Genomic DNA, 16,870 nt, shown 5'->3' on the forward strand with positions numbered 1-16,870 from the left:
AAATGCCTTCAAATCAATAATGTTAACATAACAGAGCACAGAACAGTAAAGAGTATGCTATAAGAATTCAACGTTGGGAAAACATGGTAAGTTGTCTCTCTGGTTTTTATTTTTTAATTAAAAATAAAAATATTCTTAATCTTTGATGTGCTTTGTTCTTTATCTGGAATGGCAGCAATAGGAATAAAGACAGATACTCTATCAATTCAAAACAGGTCATTCATTTAATGGCACTTCCATGTGCTACACATAAAACTGTCGCCACTTGACCTACTTGAGTCCTTATTCTTTCATTAAAAATTTTAAGAAGAGCAAACTTATGAAAGCAAAATAAAACTTAGTGGTTCTGCAGGGTATCAGTTATAAAAGAAGGAAACTTTAGTAAACAGAATGTTCCATTTATTTAGTAAATAAAATGGAACCAATGACAAGATTCTGTATCATGAAAAGAAACAACAGGCCAGGTGTGATGGCTCACGCTTGTAATCTCAGCACTTTGGGAGCCAAGGTGGGTGGATCACCTGAGGTCAAGAGTTCGAGACTAGCCTGGTCAACATGGTGAAACTCCCATCTCTACTAAAAATACAAAAATATGCCAGGCGTAGTGACACATGCCTGTAATTTCAGCTACTCAGGAGGCTGAGGCAGGAGAATGGCTCGAACCTGGGAGGCGGAGGTTGCAGTGAGCCGAGATCCAGCCTGGGTGACAGAGCAAGACTCCGACTCAAAAAAAAAAAAAAAAGAAAAGAAAAACGAAGAGGTAGAAAAAGCTTATAGAAAAGGGTTTCTCCAAGGAAAAAATTTTAGATGGCTGACTACATTCTCAAAAACATTAAATAATGAATTCTATCAATGAATAAATAAGACATCTGAAAAGAAGGGAGAGTATATGGAAAGAAATGGCAGCACAGAAGCATTTAAATTAGAAGCAGCAGCAGTAGAGAAATGAATTTATACTAGAGGAAATTAAACTAATGACATAGATAACAAGATTTAAGTTTGAAAATATCTAAAGGACAAAGTGATAAAAGCAATTAAACATACATTTGAGAGACAGATTCTAGAGCTAAACAGTATTAACTGAGAAGGGAATGGAACGGATATCACAGTGAAGATATAACAGAAAAACTCATGCTGAAAAAATATCTCAATCTAAAAATCAATAGGGTTCACCAAGTACTATGCAAAAATCAATGAAAAGTGAACACCTGGTTTAAAAAACAGTTTAATTTTCAAAGTCAAGATATAATTTAACAAGCAAGCAGGAAGAAAATAAAGCAAAATGAAACAACATCTTACCTACAAAGGAAGAAGTAACATTTTAGTCTGTGACCCCTCCTCTTGAAAAAGTGAGATGTAAAAGACTTCGGAACAATATTCACAGACTTTTGAAAGTGAAAAATTGTAAGCCGATTGTACTACTCTTACAATTGAACGAGTTGGGCCTATTACTCATGGCAAGAGATAACTCACACCATAGGAAACCACTGGTGTCTCCGTAAGAATGTAAGAAAGAACCCATCACACGATTTGGGATTTGGTTTACATGATTTGGAAGAGGGTCTAAGTAACCAGGGATTCACTCTAGACTGAGTGCTGCAAGAAGTCCTATGAGGCAATTCGATGGGTAGGTATCTCAATAAATCTTAACTATACGGAGGCCAGACTAGAGCAAATCTAAAACTGTAATTAGTAAAGAAGCAGTAGTCACTCATTTTAACTGAGAGATGGAGATGTTTGTTATTTTGCAGGTAGCATAGTGATCTTGTATGCACTGTGCCTAGGCAAAATTATGGATGCCCTTGTCTCACTTTATTATGGTCTCAAGTAGCCTTGTCTAAAGTTGGTATTCTGTAATATTATGTCTAATAGGGAGAATAACATGGGCTAGCTGTGAGTGCCAGACAACTTCTGGATGTCAAAAGTCGCTCTTTTTACTTTTTTTCCATCAACAAATCTATATACCCACTAAATCTGGTCATGTATAAAGGCAAATGAAAAATTTTTCAGATATGCAAAGGCTCAGGAATTACATTACCCACATACCTTCTCCTAAAAAAAATTGTTTAGAGACATACATCAGCCAACCATTCCAGGATGAAGTGTTCAAAGCAGGTAGAAACAGGCATTGGAATCATTCAAACATAGAATTAAACCTAAATATCTGTGGCAATATTATTCTAAACAGAAGGTAACATAAAATTATTGAAAGAGAAGATACATCAGGTAAAACAAATTAGGAGTAAACTGGATAAAAAAGTTCAGGTTATCCCAAACAAGCAAACAATATAGGGATATGGGCAGAAACATAAGAATGGATATCATGAATTATTTCTTTATCCATATTGAAATTTATAGAAATAAATTTAATTAGATTTAACACTTAAAAGTACGACTAGCAGATTCAAAACAATTTATATAATTTGCAAATACTTGATAAATAAAAATCACCCTGGCCTACGTAGGACAGTAAATATATATATATATATACACACACGCACACACACACACACACACACACGGAGAAAAAAGAAAAAAAAAAATCAAAGACAGCACAGATACTACAGTAAGATAAACAAAAGATGTCAAAGAAGGAAAGCAATGCTAAAAAACAGCTAATAATGCTGTAGGAAAAGCCATAGATATCAAACACTAAGAGGACAATTTTAAGAAAGGTACACAGTTTACAGGCAATTCAGGTATCAAAATGTGTCGTGTGTTTCAGTGTGTGTGTGTGTGTATAACTGTATATAATCACTCCCCACTCCGTACCCTTAATTCCCTCCTTTCTGTAGGCTAAATATAAAATAAAAATTCTATTTTTATTAGATTGTGAATTATTATTTATTAGTTGTGAATACAATCATGGCCAAGGGCACCTAGCCTCAAATAATCACCCCACATAATAAAACACAGCTTTGTCAGAATGCCTAATTTAAGAATAATACTATTTTAGAGAAGAAAAACCCATACCTCAAACTGTGTTACAGCAGCATAGCGCACCTCTCCAGAAGGGGTAGTATATTTACTTCTATAGAAACCTTTCATTTTGTCATTCAGCTCTCCAACAAAATCTATCTTTAAGGTTCCTGTACCTGTGATTGAAGATAAATAAAACACACTTTTATGGAGATGTTAAACACAGTTATCAAAAATATATCCTCAAGACACTATATTCAGTTAGCTATTTACAATGTTCAAATCATTCCTTCTTTTTCAAATATTCCTCCTGGCAATGGAGAGAATACAGTACTTACTAAAGTAAAAGGCAGACTAATCCTAAAATAACTCTTGAAAGTCATGTTTAGGGTTACTGCCTAGAAAGTTATTAACTTAGCCTGAAACTACCAATATGTGAAAATAAGAACAAGAAAGGAAACAAACATTTATTTTTAAATGCCTGACATGTGCTATTGTGCATAGTGCTTTTAAAATATATATAATTACTTATAAACCTGGAAGTAGATATTGTCCCCATTTTTTCAGATGAGGAAACTGAGGCTGAGAAGCTAAATAACTTGCCCAATGTCATACAATTAGTAAGTAATGAGAATGGGATAAAATGTTTAAGTCCAGAATTCATGCTGTCTGCCAATTATACATGTGAATTGGTCCTTTTACACAACTTCATGCATAGAAAGATAAACGTAGCCAATTACTCTATCATCAAGATAAGACACTAAATGTTTACTCCAAATGGAACACTGATTCCATAATTTTGTAAGGAGCTATAGGGAAGACTAATGATCTGATGAGCAACAGGGCATAAAACAAATTCTTACAAGTCACCTCAATCATTTGAAATCTGACAAAGAAATACATTTAATTAATAAATTATTAAATGCAAATAAAAATACAACTTAAATATGTATTCTATTGTTGTATAAGAGCAAAAATAATTTAGACAAAAAATGTGAGCTTTTTTGAGTTTATTAGTTTCTTTTTACAACATAAAAAATTGTAATTATTATCTAGTAATCATCTGCTAAATACAGATGCATGGCAAAACAGTAATCCCATTCTGTGTTTTACAAATCAAGTCACAAAAAAAGTAGAGGAATGTTGACTTTTTAGTTGATCCTTTTAAAGGCCCTACTTATATCAAGACTTAAAGCATGAGAAGTCTAACAAATCAAAGATAGGGCATGACTATAAAGTAATTAACCAATCATACCAAACTTTTATATCCTGATGTTTCAAATTGTCATTTTGGAATGCTGAAGAGCAACAACATTTGACATTGTTCAAAATGTTATGACTTTCTCTTTTTTTTTTTTTTTGAGACAGAGGCTCACTCTGTTGCCCAGGCTAGAGTACAGTGATGCAATCTCAGCTCACTGCAGCCTCCCCCTCCTGGGTTCAAGCAATTGTTGTGCCTCAGCCTCGTGAGTAACTAGGACTACAGGCGGGTACCACCATGCCTGGCTAATTTTTGTATTTTTAGTAGAAACAGGGGTTCGCCATATTGGCCAGCTGGTCTCAAACTCCTGGCCTCAAGTGATCCGCCCACCTCGGCCTCCCGAAGTGTGGGATTACAGGAATGAGCCACTGTGCCCGGCCCCTCTGACATTCTTTTGAATGATCTCAAAGTCAAATATTCATCTTATAAAATTGAATTTGCTTTTGGAAAGGACCGAAAGTTACAAGGAGTGCAAGTCTACAGAATAAGTGAATGACAAACTACAAATTGTTTCTAGCATGATGCCTCAAACTGGTTCTGAAAGTAATTTAAGTGAAAATTTCAGACTTTTAGAGCAAAGTCATCACCAATGAAAGTACTATATTCTTAATGATTCTGAGAAAAACACAACTCAACTGAAGCTTAATTGAATAGACATTTGTAATGTTTATTTTTTAAAAATCAGATATTTGTGAATATCTAAAGAGGACAATGAATACTTTTTTCTTTAAAGAGAATGACAGGTTACTGGGACAGTATATATGAATATAGTAAAATCATTGATAATTCTAAATGATGCTAAAAATTAAACTATAAAGCAAAATTTAAATTAAAAATTTTTAATTTCTATTTTCTTTAGAAATTCACTTAGTTTTTTAAAAAAGCAAATGTATTCACATTAATAAAGTTTGCAAAGAAGTAGTCTAACAGATTATAAAAACCTACTACCTTTAATGGAAACTATATGATGGAATTTTATGTTACAATTCCATAAGTGGAATTGCCCAATCTGTTTCACTAAGTCAATCAACTATTAAGATGTTTTTTAAAAATAATTCATATTTCATGGTAAATCTACTTGCATTTTTTCCTAGTTGGAACAAAAGTGGATTTAAAACTCATAACTAAATAAGAAAGGCTGCTTACACTTTTACTCGGTTTTAAATCTCCAAGGCCATCAAACCATAACAAGATATTGACAGTGACCACTTCCAAAAAGTGGCATACTAAACAAAATACAAAGTATTGGAAAGAGTTATTACCTGAAATTCAAACAAAACACAAGTTAAAGTATTTAAAAATCATTAATAAATTTAATTAGTGTCACATTATATGATACCAATTACAAAGTATTTACTTACTATTCAAATAGAATTTTAAGGCAAGTAGGAGAAAAAAATGACTTTTTAATAAACTTCATTTATCAAATTTACACCATATTAATGAACTGATTGCCAAATTGTCTAATTTTATACCTATCAACACACAAAATTTACACCACTTCCTCAAATTAGATACCTTATTTCATATCCAATGTGTGAAATATTTATCTGTTTGGGGTTATAAACCTTTTGAAACATACATCAAGCTCATTTATAATGTAAACAACTGAAAAATTGGGACTTCCATCAAAAACCTTAAATGTTTAAAGCTTAGGAGAGTATAACAATTGTAAAACCTGGAATAAATCTTGAAATACTTTAATAATAAGAAATTTAATGAGCCTACTAAATGCTATAAAAATAAAGAGATTAATTTATACAAGAAGGGAATAAAGGTCTTTGCCTTTGTGTCACCACTTCTTTTTTTCTTTTGGAAATGGAGTCTCAGTCTGTCACCCAGGCTAAAGTGCAGTGGTGCAATCTCGGCTCACTGCAACCTTCGGCTCCCAGGTTCAAGCAATTCTCCTGCCTCAGCCTCCTGAGCAGCTGGAACTACAGGCGTGTGCCACCAGGTCTGACTAATTTTTGTTTTTAGTAGAAAAAGGGTTTCGCCATGTATCACCACTTTTTATTACCTTGTTTTTGACTCTTCAAAATGCTGACAACTACCAGTGTTTCTCCATATAAAAGCCATTCTCAGGACCCTTAGCCACTAATTCTAAGGTGGTTAGACCTTACAATAATTATGGTAATTTAATCACTATTCCAGAATGGTGCCAATTTCAGAAAAGTAGGTTTTACTTAGCTGTATAATAGCTTGCATTACTGTTAAATTTGATGACGCTAAACACAAAGGTTATTAATGTCCTCCTAAGATAAGCTCAGTATTTGCTTCAATATCAGATAGATCACTTGTGCAATCTGTCTTGAAAAAGATTAACTTCATTCTTAAAGCAAACCTTGGGAAAATGTGAAAGCCAATGATTTCAAGCAGATATTCAATAATTCAATATTGTTGGCCAGGGGTGATGGTTCACACCTGTAATCCCAGCACTCTGGAAGGCCGAGGCGGGCGGATCACGAGGTCAGGAGATCAAGACCATCATGGCTAATACGGTGAAACCCCGTCTCTACTAAAAATACAAAAATAAAATTAGCCAGGTTTGGTGGCGAGCACCTGTAGTCCCAGCTACTCGGCAGGATGAGACAGGAGAATGGCGTGAACCCAGGAGGCAGAGTTTGCAGTGAGCTGAGATCATGCCACTGCACTCCAGCCTGGGCAACAGAACAAGACACCGTCTCAAAAGAAAAAATAGTAATAATGACAATAATAATTCAATAGTCACATCTGCAAGATAATTTTTCTGTTCTAATATTTATATTGTTGTTATATTAGCTCGAAATTGTTATACTGGCCAAAAATGTCAAAAATTATGTTAAATTATACTATACTAATGGTCATAACCTTCTCTGACTTGTTTCTGTTATTATTTGAAATAGCTTCACCATTTAGCATGTCTGCTGTAAACAGACCTTATCAAGAATGATGCATCTCTTATATACTACTAATAAATGGCCTCCAATATTTACAGTTAAGGGGAAGAGAAGAAAGGTGCAGAACATTATGTATGGCATGGTGATTTCTGTGTTCTTAAAAAGTATAAATGCTTACAAAAGCAGGGTATTGTTTTGAAAGGAAAATTTCATTTCATTCCGTTGAGGAATGGAGATGAGAAAGAAGACAGGGTAGAATGGCAAACAAAATTTCACTGATAGCATTTGAATTTCAAACTATGTAAATGTACTATGTTTTTGAAATATTTAATTTGAAAAATAAAGATAGCACAATGTGGTGGTTAAAAGTGCAGACTTTTGAGTTAAACTGCTTGGGTTTAAATCCCAGCCATGCTACTTACTAGCTATGTTACCTTGGACAAATTATTTAAGTTAATGAAATCATTTTTCTGCCTTAGTTTATCTATAAAATAGAAGTAACAGAATCTGGCTGGCATACTGGCTCATGCCTGTAATCTCAACATTTGGGAGGATGGCAAGATCCTCACTCTGAGGTAGGAGGATCACCTGAGGCCAGGCATTTGAGACCAGCCTAGGCAACATAACGAGACCCTGTCTCTACAAAAAAAATTTAAAAATTAACCAGATGCAGTGTCATGTGCATGCAGTCCTAGCTACACGGGAGGCTGAAGTGGGAGAATCACTTAAGCCCAGGAGTTCGAGGCTGCAGTGAGGCATGACTGCACCACTACACTCTAGCCTGGGTGACAGAGAGACTTTGACACAAAAAAAATCCACCTCAAAAGGTTGTTGAAAGGATTAAATAAATTAATATTTCTGAGGCACTTAAAACAGTACTTGGCACAGATTATGTCTCGTGTGTGTGTGTGTGTAATACATATGTTCTATCATGTTAGAAGTTTCTGTCTACTCTTCCCTGAATTCTAGCAAATAAACTGATTCCTTTTGATAAATATAGAATGTTTAACTTTTTAAACTGAATGAACAATGGTTACCATATTTCCTAATGCTGAACAATTCAATCTATGCTTTTATTTTCTATACTGGCTAGGTTTATATATCTTTTGGGACTATTTTTAAATATCAGTTTTTTTAATATTTCTGCCCCTCACTTATTTCATTTGTTTCTGCTCTTAAACCTTTCTTCTGCTTTCTCCAAGTTACCTTTTCTTTTTATGAGTTTAATGATTAGCTAATTAATTTTCAGTCTTTCTTCTTAACTAAATATCCTAACATTTTATCTGCATATGAAACATGTTTATCCCTCATGTTTCATATGTGGTAATTTCATTATTCAGTTCTAAATATTTTCTAATTTCCATAACAAGTCTTCTTTGACTCAATTATTCAGAGGTATAATTTTTCCAAATATATAAGAAGGGATTTTTTTTCATTTCTCTTTTTCTATTGACTTCTAATTTTTTCACAATGTAAACACAGAATATATATAGTCTGTAATGATACAGATTTAAAACTCTAAAAATTTTTAAATTTTTGCCAGGCGCGGTTGCTCACGCCTGTAATCCCACCACTTTGGGAGGCCAAGGTGGGTGGATCATGAGGTCAGGAGATTGAGACCATCTTGGCTAACACGGTGAAACCCCATCTCTACTAAAAATTCAAAAAATTAGCTGGGCGTGGTGGCAGGCACCTGTAGTCCCAGCTACTCAGGAGGCTGAGGCAGCAGAATGGTGTGAACCCGGGAGGCGGAGCTTGCAGTGAGCCTAGATGGCGCCACTGCACTCCAGCCTGGGCAACAGAGCGAGACTCTGTCTCAAAAAAAAAAAAAAATTTTAAATTTCTATCAAAGTAATAGTTCATAGTTTAAAATATGTAAGCTCCAGGTCCTGCTCAACACTATCCTACTCCCCACACCCTGCCCTTAGAAGCAATCAATTTCAAACTCTGTGACTTCTAAATGTCTTGCTTACATAGCTATTTTTTTCTATGACAGAGATACTCTTACTCTGTTGCCCAGGCTTGAGGGCAGTGGTACAATCACGGCTCACTGCAGCCTTAAACTCCTGGGCAAGCAATCCTCCCACCTCAGCCTCCCAAAGTGTTGGGATTACAGGCATGAGCCACCACACACAGCCTATTTCTTCATTTTTCAACTATAGACATTTTCTCTTTACTGTAGAAAGTCATGCTTTAGCTAACCCATCTCCCACTCCAATATCTTTTACAAAGAATCAAATTTTCCATGACCTTGCAAATCTGAAAATATCTTTATTGTACTCTGAAATTCAAAGTTGGGCTAGGTATGCAATCTTATGCTGAAAATCAGATTCATTTTGTATTTTGAATGAACAGCTTCATTAGAGTCTAAGTTTCCACTGTTTCTAACGGTAAATCTAGGACTACTCTGATTCCCAAATTGTAAAGGTAGTATGCTACCTACTTCCCTCCTATTGCCCCCTATGCCAGACAGGAACTTTTTGAGAGTTTTACTTTATCCCAAAAGTTCTAGAATTTGAGTCAGTGTGGGACTTTTTACATTTTTTAAGCTAGTCTCAATGTTGTACCTTTGCAAACTGAAGGCTCCTGCTCTATCAGTTCAAGGAAAATTTCTTGTCTTTTTCAAAATTTCTCTTCTGGCCAGGTGCAGTGGCACACGCCTGTAATCCGAGCATTTTGAGAGGCCGAAGTGAGCAGATCACCTAACGTCCAGAATTCGAGATCAGTCTGGCCAACATGGTAAAACCCCAACTCTACTAAAAACACAAAAATCAGCTGTGGTGGTGCGTGCCTGCAATCCCAGCTACCCAGGAGGCTGAGGGAGGAGAATCACCGGAACCCATGAGGCAGAGGTAGCAGTAAGCTAAGATCGTACCACTGCACTCCAGCCTGGGTGACAGAGTGAGACTCTGTTTCAAAAAAAAAAAAAAATCCTCTTCCCATTTTCTCTGCTTTCTGGTTTACTACATGGATGTTGGTTCTGCTGGACTGGTTCTCAAATCTACTTTTCTGTTTTCTATCTGTTTTTCCTACTGCTTAGAAGTTTCCTCAACTTCATCTTTAAAACTTCTACTGGGTTTTTTATACCTATTATAATTTTCAAGTTTTCCTGCTGTTAATTCTTCCTATCTGATGGCATTCTGTCCTGTCCTTGTTTAATGAACGCAATGCTTTCTCTTAACTCTCTAAGGATAGTAATTAGCTTTGGGTTTTTTTTTTTTTTTTAACTTTCTTTAGATTTGTCTTTGCTTCTTCCAACTTCGTTTATTTCTATTATACTTAAAGTTTTGCTTTTTGCCCTATCTTTAATTAGAAACTTTCCTCAAACGTCTGTTAAATGCTACCCCAGGGACTCTGGGCTTGGTATGCTATTTGCTTTGGCCAATGAAATGTGAGTAGACATCAAGTATAACACTATCATATAGAAGTTTTATTTTTTATTTTTTATAGAGACAACGTCTCACTGTATTGCCCAGGCTGGTCTCGAACTCCTGGGCTCAAACAATCCTCCCGCCTCAGCCTCCAAAAATGCTGGGATTAGAGGCGTAAGTCACCACGCCTGGCCATGCAGAAGTTTTAAATGTGTCTTTGTGGTCTAGCTTTCTCCCCATACCTAAGCCTCTGCCCTCTGCCATGCATGATACAGATAGAGGCTGCTCGCTCACTACGGTCCTGGAAAGACAGTTGGGAGCCAAGTGGAGCCAGCGGAGTTGGTGATATGGCTGCATATGATCAGCAGTCTTCATGGCTCATGTGTAAGAAAGAAAGAAATCTCAGTGGTTATAAGCCACCAAGATTTGTGATCCTATTTGTGGGTTAAATTACACACATAAATTTATATATACATAGGAATATTTCTAGACAGATTTACCAGACAACGGAAGTAGAAGAAATCAGAGAATCTCCCTCCTTTTCATGTTATATTCTTCAATAGCTTTTAACACATGTTCATGGCAAAACATTTTTCATTTTGTTTTGTTTTATGAGACGGAGTCTCGCTCTGTTGCCCAGGCTGGAGTGCAGTGGCACAATCTCAGCTTACTGCAAACTCCACCTCCCGGGTTCATGCCATTCTCCTGCCTCAGCCTCCCAAGTAGCTGGGACTACAGGCACCCACCACCACACCTGGCTAATCTTTTGTGTTTTTAGTAGAGACGGGGTTTCACCATGTTAGCCAGGATGGTCTTGATCTCCTGACCTTGTGATTCGCTCACCTTGGCCTCCCAAAGTACTAGGATTACAGGCGTGAGCCACTACGCCCGGCCCATTTATTTTTATAATAATTACATATAAAAGGCCTCCAAGAGCACTGAAATAAAAGACTAAACATCTCTGATTTGTTTTTTTCTAAAAATAATTTTATATTAATTCAATAGATTCTCAGTAGGAAAATTCTGAAAATCAGATAAAAGACATAAATAAGAATAAAAATCACCAATTATGTCAATACCCAGACATAACCCAGACATAATTATCATTTTATTTGTGCCATTTAGAGACATGATTCATCACCTTAAATATGTAATTTTATATTCTGCTTTTCAATTTTACATTATAATAAGCACTTTACAGTGTTAAGAATTCACAAACCTCACTTTTAATTGCTAAGTATATTTCACTATATAGATGTGTCATTCCTGGCTTAATCATTTCCTTAGTGTTGAACAAATACATTAATTATAATTTTTTACTACCATAAGTAATATCTCAGACACTTCTGGGCATAAAGTATTTTCTGTATTTATGACTTTTCCTTGGGATATATATATTCCTATTAGCAGAATTGCTGGGTCAAAAGACGTGAGCATATTTAGGCTCTGGATATATTGCCAGGACACTTTTCAAAAAAATTACATGGATTTATACTCCCCCCAGCAATATCAAGGCAGCCATATCATTGGGAATTTTTAAAATTTCAGCTCACATGAGAAGCAAAAATTTCTCATTACTAGGAGGCTCAATATCTTTTCACATGTTTATTAGTCATTTACAATTTTTCTTTTGAATTATCTTTTCATTTGCTCATTCATCAAAGTCTTAGTACTTCACCAACTGATTTGTATATAATTTCTTCCACATACACTAAGCTCAGAAAGTCTATTTCTTTGTGCTTTTATACCTAACAATAGTAACATATCAACGTATCTTTCTTTCTGTGCACTCTGTAACATAATACCTATCTGATCTCTGGTTGTACATTAAAATCATCTGTGACCATGCACTTCGGGGATTTGGATTCAATTAGTAGAAGATGGGGAGCTAGGTAAAGGTATTTTATTTGTTTATTTTAGACAGAGTCACACTCTATCACCCAGGCTGGAGTGCAGCGGCACGATCTCGGTTCACTGCAACCTCCACCTCCTGGGTTCTGGCGATTTTCCTGCCTCAGCCTTCCGAGTAGCTGGGATTATAAGGATGCACCACCACACAGGGTAATTTTTGTATTTTTTGGTAGAGACGAGGTTTTGCCATGTTGGCCAGGCTGGTCTCTAACTCCTGGCCTCAAGTGATCTGCCCACCTTCACCTCCCAAAGCGCTGGGATTGCAGGTGTGAGCCACCATGCCTGGCCTAGGTAAAGGTATTTTTAAAAAGGTAAAACTGAAAAGCAATCCATTACATTCTAGAGTAGAATGATCTTTAGTTTTTGTCCTGTTTTTCTCGGCTTGTTTGTTTAAAGAGAATATAGAGTGACAGGAGGTGGAAATCTTGCTTTTCATAGCCCAACTTCCGTAGAAGGAAATGCTGGTGGCCCAAAAGTTGCAATAAAACTCTTTAAAAAGCTCTTAATATGGCTGGGCGCGGTGGCTTACGCCTGTAATCCCAGCACTTTGGGAGGCCAGGGCGGGCAGACTGCTTGAGATCAGGAGTTCAAGACCAGCTTGGCCAACATGGTGAAACCTTGTCTCTACTAAAAATACAAAAAAATTAGCCAGTGTGGTGGCAGGCACCTGTAATCCCAGCTACTCAGGAGGCTGAGGCAGGAGAATTGCTCAAACATGGAGTCAAGATCATGCCACTACACTCCAGCCTGGGCAACAGAGTGAGACTCTGTCAAAAAAAAAAAAAAAAAAAAAAACAGCTCTTAATACTTTATCTGTTAATAACAATGAGGGAAAAAATGGCATGCAATAAATTTCTCTGGAAGAAGTCAGATGTCACTGTATTCATCACGAGATTTTACAAAAGCCATGTCTCTCACCTGTTTGCAGAGTACTAGGGAAAGACAAGGTGACTTTTTCATCCTCATTCTGATAGTTAAATCCTGTAGCATGTATTTCTGGAATAAGAAAAAAAAAATTACTTCACAATTCTGACTGGCCTGACAAGAAGAAATCAAGACTGCAACATTTTCAAAAGCAAAATCTCTACAAAGACTAAATATTCTTAATTTGGTGAATTAAGTTCCTATTAGCAAGAGTTTCATTTCAAATTAGCCTATTCTAGGCTACATTACCTACATTAAATATGCTCCTTAAAAATAACTACAAATTCTTTATAAATTCACAAAACGTCAGTGACGTACAAGAAACAAGGCTTTATAAATGTGATGTTTTCTATCAGATTCCTGTGTGACTATAATATTGTGATATTGCCATCTTACTCATGAACATTTGAGACGTGGCAACTTGCCAAGATTTCAGTGTTAAAGATACATCAAGAAAAGGTCTGTTCCCCCAAAGATAAGTAGCAATTCAAACTAAGATATAAATCATACCCACTTCTGGTAAAATTCTTTGTTGTGGCTGGGCGCAGTGGCTCACACCTGTAATCCCAGCACTTTGGGAGGCCAAGTCAGGCAGGTCACCTGGGGTCAGGAGTTCAAGACCAGCCTGACCAACACAGAGAAACCCCGTCTCTACTAAAAAATACAAAACTAGCCAGCTGTGGTGGTGCATGCCTGTAATCCCAGCTACTTGGGAGGCTGAGGCAAGAGAATCACTTGACCCCAGGAGGCAGAGGTTGCAGTGGGCCAAGATTGCATCATTGTACTCCAGCTTAAACAACAGCAGCCAAACTCCACCTCAAAAAATATATATATTATTTGTTGTTAAATGAAAACAGGTGTGCAAATTGAATTAAGGCTTTGACTTACTTTCTGCCAGGAATGAGAAGAGACTGCTTATTTGACTGATACTTTAGGATGCTTGGACATGTTAGGGAAATAACCAAAGAGACCAACTTCCAACTATGTCCTATACCCATTCCAGATGAAAAGCTGGCCAATCAGGCCAGAAACGATGGCTCACACCTATAATCCCAGCATTTTGGGAGGCCAAGGAGTGTGGATCACCTGAGGTCAGAAGTTCGAGAACAGCCTGGCCAACATGGCAAAACCCCATTTTTACTAAAAATACAAAACTTAGCCAGGTATGGTGGCAAACGCCTGTAGTCCCAGCTATGCGGGAGGCTAAGGCATGATAATTTAGAATCACTTGAACCCAGGAGGCAGAGGCTGCAGTGAGCCAAGATTGTGCCGCTGCACTCCAGCCTGGGTGACAGAGCAAGACTCTGTCTCAAAAAAAGAAAAAAAAAAAAGTATAACGGAGGATGTAGAAAAGCTGGAGCATATATTGCTAGTGGGAATGTAAAATGGTGCAGCCACTTTTGGAAAACAGTTTGGCAATTCCTCAAAAGGTTAAATATAGAGGTATCATATGATACAGCAATCCCATTCCTAAGTATATATCCAAGAGAAATGAAAACACATGTCCACATAATGTTTGTATATAAATGTTCATAATAGCATTATTTATAATAGCCCCACAATTAAAACAACTCAAATGTCCATCAACTGATGGAATAGATAAAATGTGGTATATCCATACAACTGAATGTTATTTGACAATAAAAAGAAATGAAATAGCTGACACATGCTACAACGTGAATAACCTTGAAAACATTATACTAAGAAACCAGCCACATATTTGTCCATAACAGGGCAATCTATGGAGGCTGAAAGTAGATTCATGGTTGCCTAGGGCTAGGTGATAGAGGGGAAATAGGGAGGGTACTTTCTTTCTGGAGAGTAAAGAAAGTGTTCTAAAATTGATTCTGATGATGGCTATATAACTCTGTAAATAGACTAAAAATTACTGAATTGTATGCTTTAAATATTAATAGATTACATGTATGGTATGTGAATTATACATCGATAAAGCTATTATTGAGGCAGGGAGAAGGGAAAGTATTACAGAAAGACAAGGGAGGGGAGGTGGGCATGAGTACCTTATCAGTCACAGGATGATATGGGTAACAATGATTCAGATTACGTAACGTATTACAGGCAAGATGCCCATAATTCTTCCTTTCTTTTATGAATCACCCAAATACAGGATTTCAAATGTTTCTATTGTCACTATGGTTCACACATTTTTATAAAGCCAAAATCTCTACAAAACCAATTAAGAGACTATAATTTCAGATTTTAAAAGGCCTTTAATAAATCCTCGAATCAAATCTTCCTCATTTTATAGTGAAGAAAATGAGACGTATAAAGTTAATGGTTTGTCAAATGTTAACTAGCTAGACTACAACTCAGTTTCGTTACTTCTATTGCCAAAATTATTTCTACAGTCATAAGCTAGCTCCTAAATTTGTTTGGTTTTGTTTTGTTTTTTTGAGGCAGGATCTCACTTTGGTTGCACAGGCTGGAGTACAGTGGCGCTATCTCAACTCACTGCAGCCTTTCCCATCAGGTTCGGGAGATTCTCCCACCTCAGCCTGCAGGGTAGCTGGGACTACTAGGCCCATCTAATTTTTTGTGTTTTTAGTAGACACAGGGTTTCACCATGTTGCCCAGCCTGGTCTCAAATTCCTGTACTCAAGCAATCTACCCACCTCAGCCTCCCAAAGTGCTGGAATTACAGGGGTGAGCCACAGTGCCTGGTCCAGCTCCTAAATTTGAATAGAAATCAAATTTGACAAGAATCACTTCAATGCTTAAGAATGTTCCTTTCTGGGCTGGGTGCGGTGGCTCAAGCCTGTAATCCCAGCACTTTGGGAGGCCGAGGTGGGTGGACCATGCATGCGTGGTGGTGCATGCCTGTTAGCTACTTGGGAGGCTGAGGCAGGAGAATCGCTTGAACCTGGGAGGCGGAGGTTGCAGTGAGCCGAGACTGCGCCACTGCACTCCAGCCTGGGAGACAGAGTGAGACTCCGCATCAAAAAAAAAAAAAGAAAGAAAGAAAGAAAAATACCTACAGCTGTTGAATAAAAAGGTAAACAACCCAATTTAAAAATGGCAAGACTAGGCCGGGCGCGGTGGCTCAAGCCTGTAATCCCAGCACTTTGGGAGGCCGAGACGGGCGGATCACGAGGTCAGGAGATCGAGACCATCCTGGCTAACACGGTGAAACCCCGTCTCTACTAAAAAATACAAAAAAACTAGCCGGGCGCGGTGACGGGCGCCTGTAGTCCCAGCTACTCGGGAGGCTGAGGCAGGAGAATGGCGTGAACCCGGGAGGCGGAGCTTGCAGTGAGCTGAGATCCGGCCACTGCACTCCAGCCTGGGCGGCAGAGCGAGACTCCGTCTCAAAAAATAAAATAAAATAAAATAAAATAAAAATAAAAATAAAAATGGCAAGACTTAAACTTCACAAATGAAAATATATAAATGGCCCAAAAAAAAAAGCACATAAAAAAAGTGTTCAACATTATTAGTCATTAAGGAAAGGCAAATTAAAATCACAACGACCTAGGCCGGGCGCGGTGGCTCAAGCCTGTAATCCCAGCACTTTGGGAGGCCGAGGCGGGCGGATCACAAGGTCAGGAGATCGAGACCACAGTGAAACCCCGTCTCTACTAAAAATACAA

General features: G+C 37.2%; 1 protein-coding gene across 5 annotated transcripts in view; it reads right to left on the reverse strand.

Moving 5' to 3' along the window:
• Window positions 1–16,870, reverse strand: part of NPEPPS (aminopeptidase puromycin sensitive) — a 103,303-nt gene that overhangs the window by 47,824 nt on the left and 38,609 nt on the right. For 4 of the 5 annotated variants that reach the window (XM_045374906.2, XM_005583506.4, XM_065531431.1 and 1 more), the window contains exons 3-4: window positions 13,257–13,334; window positions 2,974–3,095 (exon numbers count right to left, since the gene is read on the reverse strand). In XM_045374906.2, the coding sequence (XP_045230841.1) occupies window positions 2,974–3,095; window positions 13,257–13,334 (200 nt within the window). Of the gene's footprint in view, window positions 1–2,973; window positions 3,096–5,326; window positions 5,346–13,256; window positions 13,335–16,870 lie in introns of those variants that run through there. The other variant, XM_015438199.3, reaches the window with a different exon arrangement.

The sequence above is a fragment of the Macaca fascicularis genome, chromosome 16 (assembly GCF_037993035.2).
Source record: "Macaca fascicularis isolate 582-1 chromosome 16, T2T-MFA8v1.1".
NCBI lineage: Eukaryota > Metazoa > Chordata > Mammalia > Primates > Cercopithecidae > Macaca > Macaca fascicularis.